Here is a 20,513-nt window from a genome sequence, read left to right as displayed (position 1 = left end):
GACCCAGGAGTTCGGGAGGGACCCAGGAGTTCGGGGGGGAATAGGGGACCCAGGAGTTCGGGAGGGACCCCTGGAGTTCGGGTGGGAATAGGGGACCCAGGAGTTCGGGGGACCCAGGAGTTCGGGTGGGAACAGGGGACCCAGGAATTCGGGGGACCCAGGAGTTCGGGAGGGACCCAGGAGTTCGGGGGACCCAGGAGTTCGGGTGGGAATAGGGGACCCAGGAGTCGGGACCCAGGAGTTCGGGAGGGACCCAGGAGTTCGAGGGACCCAGGAGTTCCGGGTGGGAACAGGGGACCCAGGAGTTCGGGGGACTCAGGAATTCGGAGGGGGACCCAGGAGATCGGGAGGGACCCAGGAGTTCGGGTGGAGGGACCCAGGCGTTCGGGAGGGACCTGGGGGGTGGGGGGACCCAGGCGTTCGGGAGGGACCCAGGCGTCCGGCTCTCCGTTATGTGTCCCCCCCCCCATCAGCTCCTTCTCACCGCCAGGGGGGTCCTGGTGTTCTGACCCAGGTGGGGGGACCCAGGCGTCCGGGAGGGACCCAGGCGTCCGGGTCGCGGTTTTGTGTATGTGCGTGTGCGTGTCCCCCCCAGAAACTCCTCCCCCCTGCCAGGGGGCGCCTGTTTTCTGCGGCCACGGGACCCTGGAGCGGGACGGGGTGACGCTGCTGCTGAGCGCGACGGGGGGCAGAGCTGGCGCCGGGGGGGACCCTCCCGCCATCCCCTTCGGGGCCCCCGCAAACCCACGACTTCACCCCCGACGAGTGCCAGGTGGGGACCCAGGCGTCCGGGGGGACCCAGGCGTCCGGGGGGAGCTGGGGGGTCAGGGGGACCAGGGGAGGGGGGGACCCAGGAGTTCGGGAGGGACCCAGGCGTTCGGGAGGGACCCAGGGGTTGGGGGGACCCAGGAGTTCGGGTGGGAATAGGGGACCCAGGAATTCGGGGGACCCAGGAGTTTGGGGGGACCCAGGCATCTGGGTGTGGGGGACCCAGGTGTCCAGGGGACCCAGGCGACCGGGGGACCCAGGAGGCCAGGGGTGGGGGGACCCAGGCGTCCGGGTGTGGGGGACCCAGGCATCCGAGGGACCCAGGCATCCGGGTGCAGGTGACCCAGGCGTCCGGGTGTGGGGGACCCAGGCGTCCGAGGGACCCAGGCATCCGGGTGCAGGGGACCCAGGCATCCGGGTGTGGGGGACCCAGGCGTCCGAGGGACCCAGGCGTCCGGGTGTGGGGGACCCAGGCGTCCGAGGGACCCAGGCGTCCGGGTGCAGGGGACCCAGGCGTCCGAGGGACCCAGGCATCTGGGTGCAGGGGGACCCAGGCATCCGAGGGACCCAGGCATCCGGGTGTGGGGGACCCAGGCGTCCGAGGGACCCAGGCATCCGGGTGTGGGGGACCCAGGCATCCGAGGGACCCAGGCGTCCGGGTGTGGGGGACCCAGGCGTCCGAGGGACCCAGGCATCTGGGTGTGGGGGACCCAGGCGTCCGAGGGACCCAGGCGTCCGGGTGCAGGGGACCCAGGCGTCCGAGGGACCCAGGCGTCCGGGTGCAGGGGACCCAGGCGTCCGGGTGTGGGGGACCCAGGCATCCGAGAGACCCAGGCGTCCGGCGTTTTTCCCCTCCCCCCAGCCCTACGAGTTGCCCGACGGCTCCATCGGGCTGAACATCCGGAACCAAAACTTCTACCGGTGCCGGTGCCGGATGGCGGCGCGAGCTGGGACGGGGGGGAGACGCTGCCGCCCCGCGGCGTCGCCTTCGTCCCCGCGCTGCCCGACCCGGCCGTGGCCGCCGGCGTCGTCCTCACCGGGGGCGTCATGTTCTTCAGTAACCCGCGCACGAGAGCCAGAGTGAGGGGGGGCCCGGAGTTCGGGGAGACCCGGGAGTTCGGGAGGACCCCAGGAGTCGGGGGGGACCCAGGAGTTCGGGAGGGACCCAGGAGTTCTGGGGGGGACCCAGGAGTTCGGGGGGAACCCAGGAGTTCTGGGGGGGACCCAGGAGTTCGGGAGGGACCCAGGAGTTCGGGAGGGAGCCAGGAGTTCTGGGGGGACCCAGGAGTTCGGGAGGGACCCAGGAGTTCTGGGGACCCAGGAGTTCGGGGGGGGACCCAGGAGTTCGGGAGGGACCCAGGAGTTCGGGGGGACCCAGGAGTTCTGGGGGGGACCCAGGAGTTCGGGGGCTACTTGGGGGTGGAGTGGTTGGGGGACCCAGGAGTTCGGGGGGGACCCAGGAGTTTGGGAGGGACCCAGGAGTTCTGGGGGACCCAGGAGTTCGGGGGCTCAGGGGGACCCAGGAGTTCGGGGGGGGGACCCAGGAGTTCTGGGGGGGACCCAGGAGTTCGGGAGGGACCCAGGAGTTCTGGGGGGGACCCAGGAGTTCGGGAGGGACCCAGGAGTTCGGGGGGGACCCAGGAGTCCGGGGGGGGACCCAGGAGTTCGGGAGGGACCAGGAGTTCTGGGGGGGACCCAGGAGTTCGGGAGGGACCCAGGAGTTCTAGGGGGGACCCAGGAGTTCGGGGGACCCAGGAGTTCTGGGGGGACCCAGGAGTTCGGGGGCTCAGGGGGACCCAGGAGTTCTGGGGGACCCAGGAGTTCTGGGGACCCAGGAGTTCTGGGGGGACCCAGGAGTTCTGGGAGGGACCCAGGAGTTCGGGAGGGACCCAGGAGTTCGGAGGGGACCCAGGAGTTCGGGGGGGACCCAGGAGTTCAGGAGGGACCCAGGAGTTCGGGAGGGACCCAGGAGTTCGGGGGGACCCAGGAGTCCGGGAGGGACCCAGGAGTTCGGGGGGCTCAGGGGGGACCCAGGAGTTCTGGGGGGGACCCAGGAGTTCGGGGGGCTCAGGGGGACCCAGGAGTTCTGGGGGGGACCCAGGAGTTCGGAGGGACCCAGGAGTTTGGGGGGACCCAGGAGTTCGGGAGGGGACCCAGGAGTTCTGGGGGGGACCCAGGAGTTCGGGGGACCCAGGAGTTCTGGGGGGGACCCAGGAGTTCAGGAGGGACCCAGGAGTTCGGGAGGGACCCAGGGAGTTCGGGGGGGGACCCAGGAGTTTGGGGGGCTCAGGGGGACCCAGGAGTTCGGGGGGACCCAGGAGTTCGGGGGAGGGGGGGGGGGCGCTGTGGGCGGGGCCGAACCCGGGGAGGGGGCGTGGTCGGTGTGGGCGTGTCCCGCCCAAGCCCCGCCCCCTCCCCAGGGGTGAACTTGACCCTGCGCTGGAGCTTCAGCAACGGCACCACGTGGTGGGGGCGGGGCCTGCGCGTGTGGGCGGGGCCGAGCGGCTACTCCTCCCTGGCGGCCCCGCCCCCCGGGCCCGACGGAAGCCCCGCCCCCCTGCTCTACGTCATCTACGAGAAGGGGCGGAGCCTCTCGACCGAGAGCGTCTCATTGGCCACCGTCAGCATCCGCGGGGAGCCCTGACCACGCCCACCCGCGCCGGGGGCGGGGCTTCAATAAAGGGGGGCGGCTCAGCCCGGACGCCTGGGTCCCTTTTGTGAGGGGGGGTCCCGGACGCCTGGGTCCCTTTTTGGGGGGGGGTCCCGGACGCCTGGGTCCCTTTTTGGGGGGGGGGTCCCGAACGCCTGGGTCCCTTTGTGGTGGGGGGGGGGTCCGGACGCCTGGGTCCCTTTTTGGGGGGGGGGGGTCCCGGACGCCTGGGTCCTTGTGTGGGGGGGGGGGGGTCCCGGACGCCTGGGTCCCTTTTTGGGGGGTCCCGGCCGCCTGGGTCCTTTGCGGGGGGGGGGTGGGGTGCCCGAACTCCTGGGTCCCTCCGTGTGAAAACAGCGCGAGGGCCGCGCTCCCCCCTCCCCGCCGCCAGGGGGAGGCGCTCTGGGCGGCGCGGGCGCCGCTCTGTCCCTCCCGGAGGGGCGGGGCGGGAAGGCGACCGGGCGGACACTCTATGGTCCGACCGAAGCCCCGCCCACCCCTCGTTCCTCCAGCCAATCGGGACGCGCCGTCCCGGCCGCGCAGGCGCGCTCGGGGGGGGGGGGGGGGGGAACCGGCCGCTCCCGCGCATGCGCAGCCGCCGCTGCCCGCGCAGCCCACGTGCGTCTCCTCGCGCCGCCGCCGCAGGTACCGGCACCCCACGTGACCCCCGGGACCCCACGTGACCCCCGGGACCCCCCCCCCACCCCCCCGGTTCCCCCAATTACCCGATTTGCCCCCAAATTCCCCGCGGTGACGCCCGAGAGCCCCCGTTGCCCCCCCCGGGCCCCCCCAAGAACCCCCAAATCCCCCCAGAACCCCCGTTCCTGCCCCCCCAGACCCCCAGTAACCCCCCCAGACCCCCAAGAACCCCAAATCCCCCCAGAACCCCCGTTCCTGCCCCCCCAGACCCCCAGTAACCCCAGTAACCCCCCCAGACCCCCAGTAACCCCCCCAGACCCCCCCAGACCCCCAGTAACCCCAGTAACCCCCCCAGACCCCCAAGAACCCCATTTCCCCCCTTATTCCCCCCCCAAATCCCTCAAGAACCCCCATTTCTCGACCCCCCCAGACCCCCCAATAACTTCATTCCTCCCCCAGTAACCCCCAATAACCCCCGTCCCCCCCCAGCCCCCCAATAAATAACCCCATTCTCCCCCAATAACCCCAAACCCCCCAATAACCCCCATTTCTCGACCCCCCCAATAACCCCATTCCCCCCCCCCAAACCCCCAATAACCCCATTCCCCCCCCAATAACCCCAAACCCCCCAATAACCCCCATTTCTCGCCCCCTCCAGCCCCCCCATTCCCCCCCAGCCCCCCCAATAACCCCATCCCCCCCCAATAAATAACCCCATTTCCCCCCCAATAACCCCAAACCCCCCAAGAACCCCCATTTCTCGACCTCCCCAGACCCCCCCAGCCCCCCCAATAACCCCATTTCCCCCCCCAATAACCCCAAACCCCCCAAGAACCCCCATTTCTCGACCCCCCCAGACCCCCCCAGCCCCCCCAATAACTTCATTCCTCCCCCAATAACCCCATTCCCCCCCCCAGCCCCCCCAATAAATAACCCCATTCCCCCCCAATAACCCCAAACCCCCCAATAACCCCCATTTCTCGCCCCCCCCATTCCCCCCCCCCAATAAATAACCCCATCCCCCCCCCAGCCATGTCCCCCCCCGTGCTGTTCCTGCCGCCCCCCCCCTGGACCCCCGCGCCCAGCGCGTCCTCATCGCCGCCGCCTTCAGCCCCGGCCCCCCCCCCGAAATCCAGCACGTCGCCCACCCCCCGCCCCCCGACTCGGGGACCCCCCTCCCCGCCCTGCGCACCCCCGGGGGGACCCTCCTGGGGGGGCCCGGCCCGGTCGCCTGGTTCCTGAGCCCCCCCCAAATGCTGGGGGGGGGGCCCGGGGGGGCGGCGCTGGTGCGTCAATGGGTGGGGGTCGCCGAGAGGGAGCTGGCGCCGGCGGGGGCCATCGCCCAGGGGGGGGACGCGCAGGTGAGCGGGGCGACGGGGGGGCTTTAGGACCCCGAGGGTCACGGGGGGGTCACTGGGGGGGGCTCTGGGAGCCTGGGGGTTATTTGGGGTCACCGGGGGGGGCTCTGGGAGCCTGGGGGTTATTTGGGGTCACTGGGGGGGCTGTGGGACCCTGGGGGTTATTTGGGGCCACTGGGGGGCTTTAGGACCCTGAGGGGCTCTGGGGGGGCTCTGGGACCCTGGGGGTTATTTGGGGTCATTGGGGGGGCTGTGGGACCCTGGGGGTTATTTGGGGTCACCGGGGGGGCTTTAGGACCCTGGGGGGCTCTGGGGGGCTGTGGGACCCTGGGGGTTATTTGGGGCCACTGGGGGGGCTTTAGGACCCTGAGGGGCTCTGGGGGGGCTCTGGGACCCTGGGGGTTATTTGGGGTCACCGGGGGGGCTTTAGGACCCTGAGGGGCTCTGGGGGGGCTCTGGGACCCTGGGGGTTATTTGGGGTCACCGGGGGGGCTTTAGGACCCTGGGGGGTTCTGGGGGACATGGGGACATGGGGGGCTGGAGGACCCACTGGGGGGGTCTGGGGGGCTCGGGATCCAGTTGGGGGGGTCAGCGCCCATTGGGGGGGGGTTTGGGGGGGTCAGGACCCCTTGGGGGGGTCAGGACCCATTAGGGGGGGCCGTGGCGGGGTCGGGCCGCGTAGGGGGGGGTCCTGTGGGGCCGTGGGGGTTGCCGCCCCCCGCTGCCCCCCGTGCCCCCCCAGGCCCGCGGGCGCGCGCGCCGGGAGCTGCTGCGCGTTCTGGGGGCGCTGGAGTCGCAGCTCGAGGGGCGCAGCTTCCTGGTGGGGGCGGGGCCGACGCTGGCGGACGTGACCGTGACCTGCGCCCTCCTGGGGCCCTTCCGCGGGGTGCGTGACCTCTGACCTCTGACCCCGGGACCCCCCCCCCCCCCCCCGGCATGTTCCCATGGCCCCCCAGTGTCTCTGCGTCCCCCCCATATCCCCCCGTGTCTCCCCCGTATCCCCCCATTGCCCCCCATGTCCCCGTGGCCCCCAGGGTCCTAGAGACCCCCCTCAGTGACCCCGAGTGACCCCCAGGGTCCCAGAGCCCCCCCAGTGACCCCAAGTGACCCCCAGGGTCCTAAAGCCCCCCCAAGTGACCCCCAGGGTCCCAGAGCCCCCCAGTGACCCCAAGTGACCCCCAGGGTCCTAAAGCCCCCCCAGTGACCCCAAGTGACCCCCAGGGTCCCAGAGCCCCCAAGTAACCCCAAGTGACCCCCAGGGTCATAAAGCCCCCCCAGTGACCCCGAGTGACCCCCAGGGTCCTAGAGACCCCCCAGTGACCTCAAGTGACCCCCAGGGTCCCAGGGCCCCCCGAGTGACCCCCAGGGTCCTAAAGCCCCCCCAGTGACCCCATGTCCCCCTGTCCCCCTATGTCCCCATGTCCCCCCATCCCGCCCGCGCCCCGCCCCCCCCACCCTGTCCCGCTGTCCCCCCGACGTCCGTGTGTCCGCAGGTGCTGGACGGCCCGGCCCGGGCCCCGTTCCCGTCCGTCCTGCGCTGGTTCGACTCCTGTTTGCGGCTGCCCCAGTTCCGGGGGGTCCTGGGGGCCGTGGGGCCGTGGGGGGCGGGGCCGCCCCTCCCCCCGGGTGAGCGAGGGGGAGGGGCTGGGGGGGTGGGGGAGGGGCTGGGGGAGGGGCTGGGGGGGGTTTAGGGTGGGGGAGGGGCTGAGGGGGGGTGGGGCTGGGGGGAAGGGGTGGGGGAGGGGCTGGAAAAGTGGGAGGGGCGGGGGGCAGGAAACATGGGGGGCGGGGCTTAGGATGGGGCTGGGATCAGAGTGGGGGCGGGGCTTAGGAGGGGGTGGGGCTTAGAAGGGGTGGGGCTTAGGAATGGGGCGGGGCTCGAGAGGGGGCGGGGCTTAGGAGGGGCGGGGCTTCGGAGGGGCGGGGCTCGAGAGGGGGGCGGGGCTTAGGAGGGGGCAGGGCTCACGAGAGGGGGGCGGGGCTTAGGAAGGGGGTGGGGCTCGAGAGGGGGGCAGGGCTTTCAGAGGGGCGGGGCTTTGGAGGGGGTGGGGCTCGAGAGGGGGGCGGGGCTTAGGAATGGGGGCGGGGCCAGAGCCGCATCCCCATTGTCTCCAGTGGAGCTGAGCCCTGCGGGGCAGGAGGAGCCGCCCGTGGGGCAGGAGCCCGGGGGGCAGGACGGATCTATGGGGCAGGACGGATCTATGGGGCAGGACTCGGCCCCTCCCCCCGCCAAGACTCCGGCGCAGCTGAAGAAAGAGGCGAAAAAACGGGAGAAACTGGAGAAATTCCAACAGAAACAGGAGAAGAACCGGGAGCTGCAGGTGGGCGACCCCTGACCTCTGACCTCTGACCCTTGGGACCTCTGAGCCCCCCAAGTCCCAGGGGGGGTCGGGGGGGTCAGGGGGTCACTGGGGGGTCATAGTGGCCATGGGGTCGTAGGGGTCACTGGGGGCCATAGGGGTCGCTGAGGGTCATAGGGGTCACTGGGGGTCATAGGGGTCATGGGGTCACTGGGGGTCAATGGGGGTGATGGGGGGTCATGGAAGGTGATTGTGGTCATGGGGATCATGGAGTTATGGGGGGGTCATGGGGTCATAGGGATCATGGGGTCACTGGGGTCACTGGGGGGGCCACAGGGGTCATGGGGTCACTGGGAGGCCAATGGGGGTCATGGGGGGTCATGGAAGTTCATTGGGGTCATGGGGGTCATAGGGGATCGTGGGGTCACTGGGGGGTCATAGGGGTCATGGGGTCAGAGGGGTTTTGGGATCACAGGGGTCATGGGGTCACTGGGGGGGTCATAGGGGTCATGGGGTCACTGGGGTCACTGGGGGGGTCATAGGGGTCATGGGGTCACTGGGGGTCACTGGGGTCACTGGGGGTCACAGGTTCACTGAGGGGGTCGCGTGTGTCTCTGGGGGGGTCCCGGGGCTCACACGGGGGTCCCGGGGGGTCACGTGTCCCCAGGCGCAGGGTCGGGGGCGACGCAAGGAGCGACGGGACCCCCAGGGGGCGACGTACGACGTGGAGACCCCCCCGGGGCAGAAAAAGGGTGAGAGGGGACCCGGGGGGGACGGGGGGTCACCTGGGGGGCTCTGGGACCCTGGGGGTCACTGGGGGTCACTGGGGGGGCTCTGGGACCCTGGGGGTCACTGGGGGTCACTGGGGGGCTTTAGGACCCTGGGGGTCACTGGTTGGGCTCTGGGACCCTGGGGGTTATTTGGGGTCACTGGGGGGTCTCTGGGACCCTGGGGGTTATTTGGGGTCACTGGGGGGTCTCTGGGACCCTGGGGGTTCTTTGGGGTCACTGAGAGGTTTTAGGACCCTGGGGGTTATTTGGGGTCCCTCAGGGGGTCTCTAGGACCCTGGGGGTCACTGGGGGGTTTTAGGACCCTGGGGGTTATTTGGGGTCCCTCGGGGGGTCTCTAGGACCCTGGGGGTCACCGGGGGGGTTTTAGGACCCTGGGGGTTATTTGGGGTCACTGGGGGGTTTTAGGACCCTGAGGGCTATTTGGGGTCCCTGGGGGGTTTTAGGACCCTGGGGGTTATTTGGGGTCACTGGGGGGTTTTAGGACCCTGGGGGCTATTTGGGGTCCCTGGGGGGGGTCTCTAGGACCCTGGGGGTCACTGGGGGGTTTTAGGACCCTGGGGGTCTCTGGGCCTCAGGGGGAAACGTGACACGAGGACCCGTGTCCGCGTGTCCCGCCCTGACGTGTCCCTTTGTCCGTGTGTCCGTCCGTCCCCCCCCCGCAGACGTGTCGCAGCCCCTCCCCGCCTCGTACAGCCCCCGCTTCGTGGAGGCCGCGTGGTACCCCTGGTGGGAGCAGCAGGGGCTGTTCCGGCCCCAGTACGGGGTGAGCGGGGTCAAGGTCACGGGCGGGGGGTCCTGGGGGGCATGGGGGGCAGGGGAGGGGTCATGGGGGGTCGTGGGGACACGGGGGGTCATGGGGGGTCATGGGGGGCAGGGGAGGAGTCATGGGGGTCACTGGGGGGTCATCAGGGACATGGGGTCATGGGGGTCACGGGGGGGTGTCCCAGGGGTCATGGGGTCACGGGGGGTCATGGGGGTCATGGGGTCATGGGGGGTCACAGGGGTCATGGGGTCACGGCGGGTCATGGGGGGTCATGGGGGTCACGGGGGGGGGGCATGGGGTCACCGGGGGGGGTGTCCCAGGGGTCACGGGGGGTCACAGGGGTCATGGGGTCACGGGGGTCATGGGGGGTCACGGGGGTCATGGGGGTCATGGGGGGTCACTGGGGTCACGGGGGGTCACGGGGTCACTGGGGAGTCCCAGGGGTCACGGGGGGGTGTCCCAGGGGTCATGGGGGTCACAGGGGGGGTCATGGGGTCACGGGGGGGGTGACCCAGGGGTCATGGGGGGTCACGGGGGGTCCCAGGGGTCACGGGGGCAAAGGGGCCTGGTGGCCCCTGAGGGGCGGGGCGTCCTCGGTGGGCGGGGCCTCCTGCCTGCAGCCGATTGGCTGGGGGCTCCTGCTTGGGGGGGGGGGTGCGGGAGCTGATTGGTGGGTGCGCCCCGCTGGGCGGGGCCCGGGCGGGCAGGGGGGCGTGGCCGGGCGGCGGCCCCGCCCCCGCTGAGCCCGGCCCCGCCCCCAGCGCGCGGGCGTCGCGGCCCCCAACCCCCGCGGCGTGTTCGCCATGGTGCTGCCGCCCCCCAACGTCACCGGCAGCCTGCACCTGGGCCACGCGCTCACCGCGGCCATCCAGGACAGCCTGACCCGCTGGTGAGACCCGCACGGACCCACACACCCACAGGGACACACAGGGACGCACAGGGACCCATAGGGACCCATAGGGACCCATAGGGACCCATAGGGACATGTACAGACCCATAGGGACACACAGGGACCCATAGGGACCCATAGGGACCCATAGGGACCCACACAGACCCATAGGGACCCATAGGGACATGTACAGACCCATAGGGACACACACAGACCCATAGGGACCCATAGGGACCCATAGACACGGACCCACAGGGACCCACAGCACCTGGGCCACGCGCTCACCGCGGCCATCCAGGACAGCCTGACCCGCTGGTGAGACCCGCACGGACCCACACAGACCCATAGGGACCCATAGAGACACACACAGACCCATAGGGACCCACAGGGACCCACAGGGACACACAGGGACCCACACAGACCCATAGGGACACACACAGACCCACAGGGACCCATAGGGACCCATAGGGACCCATAGGGACATGTACAGACCCATAGAGACCCACATGGACCCATAGAGACCCACACAGACCCATAGAGACCCACACAGACCCACAGGGACCCACAGGGACCCATAGAGACACACACAGACCCATAAGGACCCATAGAGACCCATAGAGACATGTACAGACCCATAGGGACCCACAGGGACCCATAGGGACCCATAGGGACCCATAGGGACATGTACAGACTCATAGGGACCCATAGAGACCCATAGAGACCCGTGGAGACCCATAGAGACCCACAGAGACCCATAGAGACCCATAGAGACCCACAGAGACCCATAGGGACCCATAGACACAGACCCACAGGGACCCACAGATACACACACAGACCCATAGAGACACACACAGACCCACAGGGACCCGCAGGGACCCATAGAGACCCATAGGGACCCATAGAGACATGTACAGACCCATAGAGACCCACATGGACCCATAGAGACACACACAGACCCATAGAGACCCACACAGACCCATAGAGACCCACACAGACCCATAGAGACACACACAGACCCATAGGGACACACACAGACCCACAGGGACCCACAGGGACCCATAGGGACCCATAGAGACATGTACAGACCCATAGAGACCCACAGGGACCCATAGACACGGACCCATAGGGACCCACAGAGACCCACAGAGACACACACAGACCCATAGAGACGCACAGGGACCCATAGGGACATGTACAGACCCATAGAGACCCACAGGGACCCACAGGGACCCACAGGGACTCATAGAGACACATAGAGACCCATAGAGACACGTACAGACCCATAGGGACCCATAGAGACCCATAGGGACACATAGGGACACACACAGACCCATAGGGAGCCATAGGGACCCATAGAGACACAGAGACCCATAGAGACCCGTAGAGACCCATAGAGACCCATAGAGACAGCCACAGACCCATAGAGACCCATAGGGACGCACAGAGACCCATAGGGAGCCACAGAGGTACATCCAGACCCATAGAGACCCACAGGGACACCTGCGGACCCATAGAGACACATAGAGACCCATGGGGATAGATCCAGACCCGTGGGGACCCATAGATCCTGGTACAGACCCATAGCAGCCCCACGGCGAGTCCCCCAAGGACCCCTCCAGCCCCACGGCGAGTCCCACAAACACCTCCCAGCCCCATAGCGAGTCCCCCAAGGACCCCTCCAGCCCCATAGCGAGTCCCACAAACACCTCCCAGCCCCATAGCGAGTCTCCCAGGCACCTCCCAGCCCCATAGCGGGTCCCTCAGCCCCATAGCGAGTCCCCCAAGCACCTCCCAGCCCCATAGCGAGTCTCCCAGGCACCTCCCAGCCCCATAGCGGGTCCCTCAGCCCCATAGCGAGTCCCCCAAGCACCTCCCAGCCCCATAGCGAGTCCCCCAGGCACCTCCCAGCCCCATAGCGGGTCCCTCAGCCCCATAGCGAGTCCCCCAAGCACCTCCCAGCCCCATAGCGAGTCCCCCAAGGACCCTCCCCAGCCCTCCCCCAGCCCCATAGCGGGTCCCTCAGCCCCATAGCGAGTCCCCCAAGCACCTCCCAGCCCCATAGCGAGTCCCCCATGGACCCTCCCCAGCCCTCCCCAGCCCCATAGCGGGTCCCCCAGGCACTTCCCAGCCCCATAGCGGGTCCCTCAGCCCCATAGCGAATCCCACAAACACCTCCCAGCCCCATAGCGAGTCCCCCAGGCACCTCCCAGCCCCATAGCGGGTCCCTCAGCCCCATAGCGAGTCCCCCAAGCACCTCCCAGCCCCATAGCGAGTCCCCCAGGCACCTCCCAGCCCCATAGCGGGTCCCTCAGCCCCATAGCGAGTCCCCCAAGCACCTCCCAGCCCCATAGCGAGTCCCCCAAGGACCCTCCCCAGCCCTCCCCCAGCCCCATAGCGGGTTCCCCAGCCCCATAGCAAGTCCCTCAGCCCCACAGCGAGTCCCCCAAGGACCCTCCTCAGCCCTCCCCCAGCCCCATAGCGGGTCCCCCAGGCACTTCCCAGCCCCATAGCGGGTCCCTCAGCCCCATAGCGAGTCCCCCAAGCACTTCCCAGCCCCATAGCGGGTCCCTCAGCCCCATAGCGAGTCCCACAAACACCTCCCAGCCCCATAGCGAGTCCCCCAGGCACCTCCCAGCCCCATAGCGGGTCCCTCAGCCCCATAGCGAGTCCCACAAACACCTCCCAGCCCCATAGCGAGTCCCCCAGGCACTTCCCAGCCCCATAGCGGGTCCCTCAGCCCCATAGCGAGTCCCCCAAGCGATACCCAGCCCCAGAGCATTTCTCCCCCCAGGCAGCGCATGCGGGGGGCGACGACGCTGTGGGTCCCGGGCTGCGATCACGCCGGCATCGCCACGCAGGCCGTGGTGGAGCGGCGGCTCTGGCGCTCGCGGCGCCAAACGCGGCAGCAGCTCGGCCGGGAGCGCTTCCTGCAGGAGGTCTGGGCCTGGAAACACGAGTGAGTGCCCCACGGCTGCCCCATAAGTGCCCTAGACCCGCCCCATAGCCGTGCCCTGCCTGCCCCATAGCTCGGTGCAACAGCTGCCCCATAGCTCGGTGCAGTAGCCGCCCCACAGCTGCCCCATAAGTGCCCCATAGCTGCCCCACAGCTGCCCCACAGGTGACCCATAAGTGCCCTAGACCCGCCCCATAGCCGTGCCCTGCCTGCCCCATAGCTCGGTGCAGTAGCCGCCCCACAGCTGCCCCATAAGTGCCCCATAGCTGCCCTATAACTGCCCCATAGCTGCCCCACAGCTGCCCCACAGCTGCCCCATAAGTGCCCCATAGCTGCCCTATAAGTGCCCCATAGCTGCCCCACAGCTGCCCCACAGGTGACCCATAAGTGCCCTAGACCCGCCCCATAGCCGTGCCCTGCCTGCCCCATAGCTCGGTGCAACAGCTGCCCCATGGCTCGGTGCAGTAGCCGCCCCACAGCTGCCCCATAAGTGCCCCATAGCTGCCCTATAACTGCCCCATAGCTGCCCCACAGCTGCCCCACAGCTGCCCCATAAGTGCCCCATAGCTGCCCTATAAGTGCCCCATAGCTGCCCCACAGCTGCCCCACAGGTGACCCATAAGTGCCCTAGACCCGCCCCATAGCCGTGCCCTGCCTGCCCCATAGCTCGGTGCAACAGCTGCCCCATAGCTCGGTGCAGTAGCCGCCCCACAGCTGCCCCATAAGTGCCCCATAGCTGTCCTATAACTGCCCCATAGCTGCCCCATAGCTGCCACACAGCTGCCCCATAAGTGCCCCATGGCTGCCCCATAGCTGCCCTGTAGCTGCTCTGCAATAGGCGTCCTATAACTGCCCCATAGCCACCCCATGAGTGCCCCACAGCTGCCCCACAAGTGCCACATAGCTGCCCCATAAGTGCCCTAGACCCACCCCATAGCCGTGCCGTGCCTGCCCCATAGCTCAGTGCAGTAGCCGCCCCACAGCTGCCCCATAAGTGCCCCATAGCTGCCACACAGCTGCCCCATAAGTGCCCCATGGCTGCCCCATAGCTGCCCCATAGCTGCCCTACAGCTGTGCTATAGCTGCCCCATAGTTGCTGTATAATAGCTGCTGTGTAAGCACCCCACAGCTGCCCCACAACTGCCCTCAAGCCTATGGTTGTCTCACGGCCGCCCCACATCTCCCCATAGAAAGGGCGACCGGATCTACCAGCAGCTGCGGCGCTTGGGGGCGTCTCTGGATTGGGAACGAGCCTGTTTCACCATGGACCCCGTGAGAGCCGTGGGGCTGGGATCCGTGGGGCTGGGATCCGTGGGGCTGGGGTCCGTGGGGCTGGGGTCTGTGGGGCTGGGATCCGTGGGGCTGGGGTCTGTGGGGCTGGGATCTGTGGGGCTGGGGTCTGTGGGGTGGGATCTGTGGGGCTGGGATCTGTGGGGCTGGGGTCTGTGGGGTGGGATCTGTGGGGCTGGGATCCGTGGGGCTGGGATCCGTGGGGCTGGGGTCCGTGGGGCTGGGGTCTGTGGGGCTGGGGTCCGTGGGGCTGGGATCCGTGGGGCTGGGGTCCGTGGGGCTGGGATCCGTGGGGCTGGGGTCCGTGGGGCTGGGATCCGTGGGGCTGGGGTCTGTGGGGCTGGGATCCGTGGGGCTGGGGTCTGTGGGGCTGGGGTCCGTGGGGCTGGGATCCGTGGGGCTGGGGTCTGTGGGGCTGGGGTCTGTGGGGTGGGATCTGTGGGGCTGGGGTCTGTGGGGCTGGGATCTGTGGGGTGGGATCTGTGGGGCTGGGATCCGTGGGGCTGGGATCCGTGGGGCTGGGGTCCGTGGGGCTGGGGTCTGTGGGGCTGGGATCCATGGGGCTGGGATCTGTGGGGCTGGGATCCGTGGGGCTGGGGTCCGTGGGGCTGGGGTCCGTGGGGCTGGGATCTGTGGGGCTGGGGTCTGTGGGGCTGGGATCCGTGGGGCTGGGATCCGTGGGGCTGGGGTCCGTGGGGCTGGGATCCGTGGGGCTGGGGTCTGTGGGGCTGGGATCCGTGGGGCTGGGGTCTGTGGGGCTGGGGTCCGTGGGGCTGGGATCCGTGGGGCTGGGGTCTGTGGGGCTGGGGTCTGTGGGGTGGGATCTGTGGGGCTGGGGTCTGTGGGGCTGGGATCTGTGGGGTGGGATCTGTGGGGCTGGGATCCGTGGGGCTGGGATCCGTGGGGCTGGGGTCCGTGGGGCTGGGATCCGTGGGGCTGGGGTCCGTGGGGCTGGGGTCTGTGGGGCTGGGATCCATGGGGCTGGGATCTGTGGGGCTGGGATCCGTGGGGCTGGGGTCCGTGGGGCTGGGATCTGTGGGGCTGGGATCTGTGGGGCTGGGGTCTGTGGGGTGGGATCTGTGGGGTGGGATCTGTGGGGCTGGGGTCTGTGGGGTGGGATCTGTGGGGTGGGATCTGTGGGGCTGGGGTCTGTGGGGCTGGGATCCGTGGGGCTGGGGTCTGTGGGGCTGGGATCTGTGGGGCTGGGATCCGTGGGGCTGGGGTCTGTGGGGCTGGGATCTGTGGGGCTGGGATCTGTGGGGCTGGGGTCTGTGGGGTGGGATCTGTGGGGTGGGATCTGTGGGGCTGGGGTCTGTGGGGTGGGATCTGTGGGGTGGGATCTGTGGGGCTGGGGTCTGTGGGGTGGGATCTGTGGGGTGGGATCTGTGGGGCTGGGGTCTGTGGGGCTGGGATCTGTGGGGCTGGGATCTGTGGGGCTGGGGTCTGTGGGGTGGGATCTGTGGGGCTGGGATCCGTGGGGCTGGGATCCGTGGGGCTGGGGTCTGTGGGGCTGGGGGGTCTCTATGGGGTTTGAGGGGGTCTCTGTGGTCTCTATGGGTCCCTATAGTCTCTATGGGTCTGGGGGGGTCTGTATTGCTCTCTATGGGTCTCTATGGTCTCTGTGGATTCCTATGCATCTCTATGGGTTCCTATGGGTTCTCTATGGGTCTCTAGGGTCTTTGTGGGTCTCTATGGGTCCCTATGGGTCCCTATGGGTTCCTATGGGTCTCTATGGGTCTCTATGGGTTCCCATGGGTCTCTATGGGTCTCTCTGGGTCCGGGGGGTTTTGGGGTCCCCCTGACCCCCCGTGCCCCCCCAGCGCATGTCGCGGGCGGTGACCGAGGCGTTTGTCCGTCTGCACGACGCGGGGCTGATCTACCGCAGCACCCGCCTGGTGCACTGGAGCTGCGCCCTGAGGTCCGCGATCGCCGACATCGAGGTGGGCGCTAGGACCCTGGGGTCGCTGGGGGGCTTTAGGACCCTGGAGGTCATTGGGGGTTTTAGGACCCTGGGCGTCACTGGGGGGCTTTAGGACCCTGGGGTCACTGGGGGGGCTTTAGGACCCTGGGGGTCATTGGGGGTTTTAGGACCCTGGGGGTCGCTGGAGGGCTTTAGGACCCTGGGGGTCATTGTGGGGTTTTAGGACCCTGGGCGTCACTGGGGGGCTTTAGGATCCTGGGGTCACTGGGGGGGCTTTAGGACCCTGGGGGTCATTGGGGGTTTTAGGACCCTGGGGGTCACTGGGGGGCTTTAGGGCCCTGGGGGTCATTGGGGGGCTTTAGGACCCTGGGAGTCATTGGGGGGGTTTAGGACCCTGGGGGTCGCTGGGGGGCTTTAGGACCCTGGGGGTCATTGGGGGTTTTAGGACCCTGGGGGTCACGGGGGGGCTTTAGGACCCTGGGGGTTGCTGGGGGGTTTTAGGACCCTGGGGTCGCTGGGGGGCTTTAGGACCCTGGGGGTCATTGGGGGGTTTTAGGACCCTGGGGTCGCTGGGGGGCTTTAGGACCCTGGAGGTCATTGGGGGTTTTAGGACCCTGGGTGTCACTGGGGGGTTTTAGGACCCTGGAGGTCATTGGGGTTTTAGGACCCTGGGGGTCGCGGGGGGGCTTTAGGACCCTGGGGGTCATTGGGGGGTTTTAGGACCCTGGGGTTGCTGGGGAGCTTTAGGACCCTGGGGGTTGCTGGGGGGTTTTAGGACCCTGGGGTCGCTGGGGGGCTTTAGGACCCTGGAGGTCGCTGGGGGGGCTCTAGGACCCCGGGGGTTATTTGGGGTCACCGGGGGGGCTCTAGGACCCTGGGGGTTACTCAGGGTCACTGGCGGGGCTTTAGGACCCTGGGGGTTATTTGGGGTCACTGGGGGGGCTGTAGGACCCTGGGGATCACTGAGGGGTTTGTGGGTGTCCCAGGGGGTCCCGGGGGCCGTTGGGGGGTCTGTCCGTGGGGGTGACCCCGCCGTGCCCCCCAGGTGGAGAAGCGGGAGCTGGGGGGCCGGACGCTGCTGAAGGTCCCGGGTTACGAGGAGCCCGTGGAATTCGGGGTCCTGGTGGCGTTTGCGTATGAGCTGGAGGGGGACGGTGGGTGACCCTGGAAAGGGGGGGGGCCCGAAATGGGGGGACCCAAAAAATGGGGGGAGGACACCCCAAAAATGGGGGGGACCCCAAAAATGGGGGGGACCCAAAATGGGGGGGACCCACAAATTGAGGGTGGAACATAAGAATGGGAGGAGGACACCCCAAAAACGGGGGGGAAACCCCAAAAATGGGGGGGGGGGGGGCGCAAAAATGGGGCGATCCCAAAAATGGGGGGGAAACCCTAAAAATTAGGGGGAAACCAAAAATTGTGGGGGGACCCCTAAAAATGGGGAAGGGGGTGGGGGGGCGGCTGCCCCATAGCGGGGAGTTCGGGGCGGGGGGGGGGGGCTCTGCCCCCTGTGCTGACTCCGCCCCCTCTCTGGCCCCGCCCCCTTTTATTGACCCCGCCCCTTTTGCCCCCCTTCCTCCGGCCCCGCCCCCCCGTGGCCCCACCCCTGTTTCTGGCCCCGCCCCCTTTCCCTGACCCCTCTCCTGCTCGATGGCCCCGCCCCTTCTTGCCCCACTGACCCCGCCCCCCACTGACCCCGCCCCCTGTGGCCCCACCCCTCCCTCTGGCCCCGCCCCCCTGTGGCCCCGCCCCCTGTGGCCCCGCCCAGGGGAGGGGCCTCGGGAGGAGCTGGTCGTGGCCACCACGCGCCTGGAGACGATGCTGGGGGACGTGGCCGTGGCCGTGAACCCCGACGACCCGCGGTACCAGGTGACCCCGGGGACCCCCAGAGCCGCAGGGACCCAGAGGGAGCCTTAGAGACCCATAGGGAACCAGAGGGAGCCCTAGGGAGCCAGACAGACCCATAGAGACCCTAGGGACCCATAGGGACGCACAGGGAGCCATAGGGACCCATAGAGACCATAGGGACCCATAGAGACCCATAGAGACCCATAGGGACCCGTAGAGACCCATAGGGACCCATAGAGACCCATAGAGACCCATAGAAACTCATAGAGACCATAGGGACCCATAGGGACCCATAAGACCCATAGGGACGCACAGGGAGCCATAGGGACCCATAGAGACCATAGGGACCCATAGAGACCCATAGGGACCCATAGGGACCCATAGAGACCCATAGGGACCCATAGAGACCCATAGAGACCCATAGAAACTCATAGAGACCATAGGGACCCATAGGGACCCATAAGACCCATAGGGACGCACAGGGAGCCATAGGGACCCATAGGGACCATAGAGACCCACAGGGAACCATAGAGAGCCAGAGAGACCCATAGGGACCCATAAGACCCATGGGGACCCATAGCAATCCATAGAGACACATAGAGACCATAGGGACCCATAGAGACCCATAGAGTTCATAGAGACCCATAGAGAGCCCTAAACCTTATAGAAAGCCCTGGAACCCTGAGAGACCCATTGAGACCCCCCAGCCCCATAAAGACCCCCCAGCCCCATAGATCCCCCCGACTGGGGTGCCCCCGGGGGGGGGCGTGGCCTATGGGGTGGGCGTGGCTGACGTGGCCCCGCCCCCCCCCAGCACCTGCGGGGCCGTCGGGTTCGTCACCCGTTCACGGGGCGGAGCCTCCCGGTGCTGCACGACCCCTTCGTGGACCCCGAATTCGGGACGGGTGAGGGGTCACGGGGGGGCTCTGGGACCCTGGGGGTCACTGGGGGTCACTGGGGGGGGTCTCTAGGACCCTGGGGGTCACTGGGGGTCACTGGGGGGGCTCTAGGACCCTGGGGGTCACTGGGGGGCTCTGGGACCCTGGGGGTCACTGGGAGGGGCTTTAGGACCCTGGGGGTCACTGGGGGACTCTGGGACCCTGGGGGTTATTTGGGGTCACTGAGGGAGTCTCTAGGATCCTGGGGGTCACTGGGGGGCTTTAGGACCCTGGGGGTCACTGGGGGGGCTCTGGGACCCTGGGGGTTATTTGGGGTCACTGGAGGGTGGAGTCTCAAAGTGGGCGTGGCTGCGGAGTGGGCGTGGCCAAGGAGGGGTGTGGCCACGGGGGGGGGGTGTGTGGCTCGGGAAGGGGCGGGGCTTAGAGCGGGCGGGGCTTGGGGTGGGGTCTGAGGGGTGGAGCTTAAAGAGGGGTGTGGCCTAAGGTGGGGGCGTGGCCTGGGGTGGGCGTGGCCTGAGGTGGGCGTGCCCGCAGGGGCGGTCAAGGTCACGCCGGCCCACGACGCCACCGACTACGAGGTGGGACAGAGACACGGGCTGGAGATGGTGACGGTGATCGGGGACGACGGGACCATGCAGAACGTGCCCGAGCCGTTCCTGGTGACACGCGGGCCCGGGGGGGTGTGGGGGGGCGGGACTGCGGGTCGCTGGGGGGCTCTGGGACCCTGGGGGGTCACTGGGGGGGCTTTAGGACCCTGGGGGTTATTTGGGGTCACTGGGATCCTGGGGGTCACTGGAGGTCACTGGGGGACTCTAGGACCCTGGGGGTCCCTGGGGGGCTCTGGGGGGGCTTTAGGACCCTGGGGGTCACTAGGGATCGCTGGGGGGGCTCTGGGACCCTGGGGGTCACTGGGGGGGCTTTAGGACCCTGGGGGTTATTTGGGGTCACTGAGGGGTCTCTAGGACCCTGGGGGGTCACTGGGGGGGCTTTAGGACCCTGGGGGTTATTTGGGGTCACTGGGACCCTGGGGGTCACTGGAGGTCACTGGGGGACTCTAGGACCCTGGGGGTCCCTGGGGGGCTCTGGGGGGGCTCTGGGACCCTGGGGGTCACTGGGGGAACTTTAGGACCCTGAGGGTCCCTGGGGGGGGCTCTAGGACCCTGGCGGTCACTGGAGGGGCTTTAGGACCCTGGGGGTTATTTGGGGTCACTGGGGGGGCTCTAGGACCCTGGGGGTCACTCAGGGTCACTGGGGGGCTCTGGGAGCCTGGGGGTCACTGGAGGGGCTTTAGGACCCTGGGGGTTATTTGGGGTCACTGAGGGGGTCTCTAGGACCCTGGGGGTCACTGGAGGGGCTTTAGGACCCTGGGGGTTATTTGGGGTCACTGAGGGGGTCTCTAGGACCCTGGGGGTCACTGGAGGGGCTTTAGGACCCTGGGGGTTAT

The 20,513-nt window shown here is 68.4% G+C and overlaps 2 protein-coding genes across 2 annotated transcripts in view; both read left to right on the top strand.

The window, feature by feature from the left end:
- The first annotated feature begins 397 nt into the window (after positions 1-397).
- Positions 398-3,463, top strand: NEU1 (neuraminidase 1). Its single transcript, XM_065654713.1, is given in 5 exon segments — positions 398-731; positions 733-772; positions 1,631-1,712; positions 1,715-1,939; positions 3,189-3,463. Coding segments are annotated over 5 exon segments (732 nt in total). The 5' UTR covers positions 398-570; the 3' UTR covers positions 3,413-3,463.
- A 311-nt stretch (positions 3,464-3,774) lies between these two features.
- VARS1 (valyl-tRNA synthetase 1) overlaps positions 3,775-20,513 on the top strand; it is a gene marked incomplete at its 3' end in the record, with an annotated part of 33,100 nt that continues 16,361 nt past the window's right edge. Inside the window, exons 1-15 of the mRNA XM_065654712.1 lie at positions 3,775-4,063; positions 5,088-5,418; positions 6,158-6,301; positions 6,909-7,041; positions 7,531-7,736; positions 8,383-8,467; positions 9,169-9,269; positions 10,031-10,158; positions 12,950-13,114; positions 14,302-14,383; positions 16,222-16,341; positions 17,368-17,476; positions 18,091-18,191; positions 18,985-19,075; positions 19,604-19,728. Of these exons, the coding sequence (XP_065510784.1) occupies positions 3,891-4,063; positions 5,088-5,418; positions 6,158-6,301; positions 6,909-7,041; positions 7,531-7,736; positions 8,383-8,467; positions 9,169-9,269; positions 10,031-10,158; positions 12,950-13,114; positions 14,302-14,383; positions 16,222-16,341; positions 17,368-17,476; positions 18,091-18,191; positions 18,985-19,075; positions 19,604-19,728 (2,094 nt within the window). The remainder of the gene's footprint in view (positions 4,064-5,087; positions 5,419-6,157; positions 6,302-6,908; positions 7,042-7,530; positions 7,737-8,382; positions 8,468-9,168; positions 9,270-10,030; positions 10,159-12,949; positions 13,115-14,301; positions 14,384-16,221; positions 16,342-17,367; positions 17,477-18,090; positions 18,192-18,984; positions 19,076-19,603; positions 19,729-20,513) is intronic.

The sequence above is a fragment of the Caloenas nicobarica genome, chromosome 35, assembly GCF_036013445.1.
Source record: "Caloenas nicobarica isolate bCalNic1 chromosome 35, bCalNic1.hap1, whole genome shotgun sequence".
In the NCBI taxonomy this organism is placed as follows: domain Eukaryota; kingdom Metazoa; phylum Chordata; class Aves; order Columbiformes; family Columbidae; genus Caloenas; species Caloenas nicobarica.
This window is presented reverse-complemented; position numbering and strand designations above follow the sequence as displayed.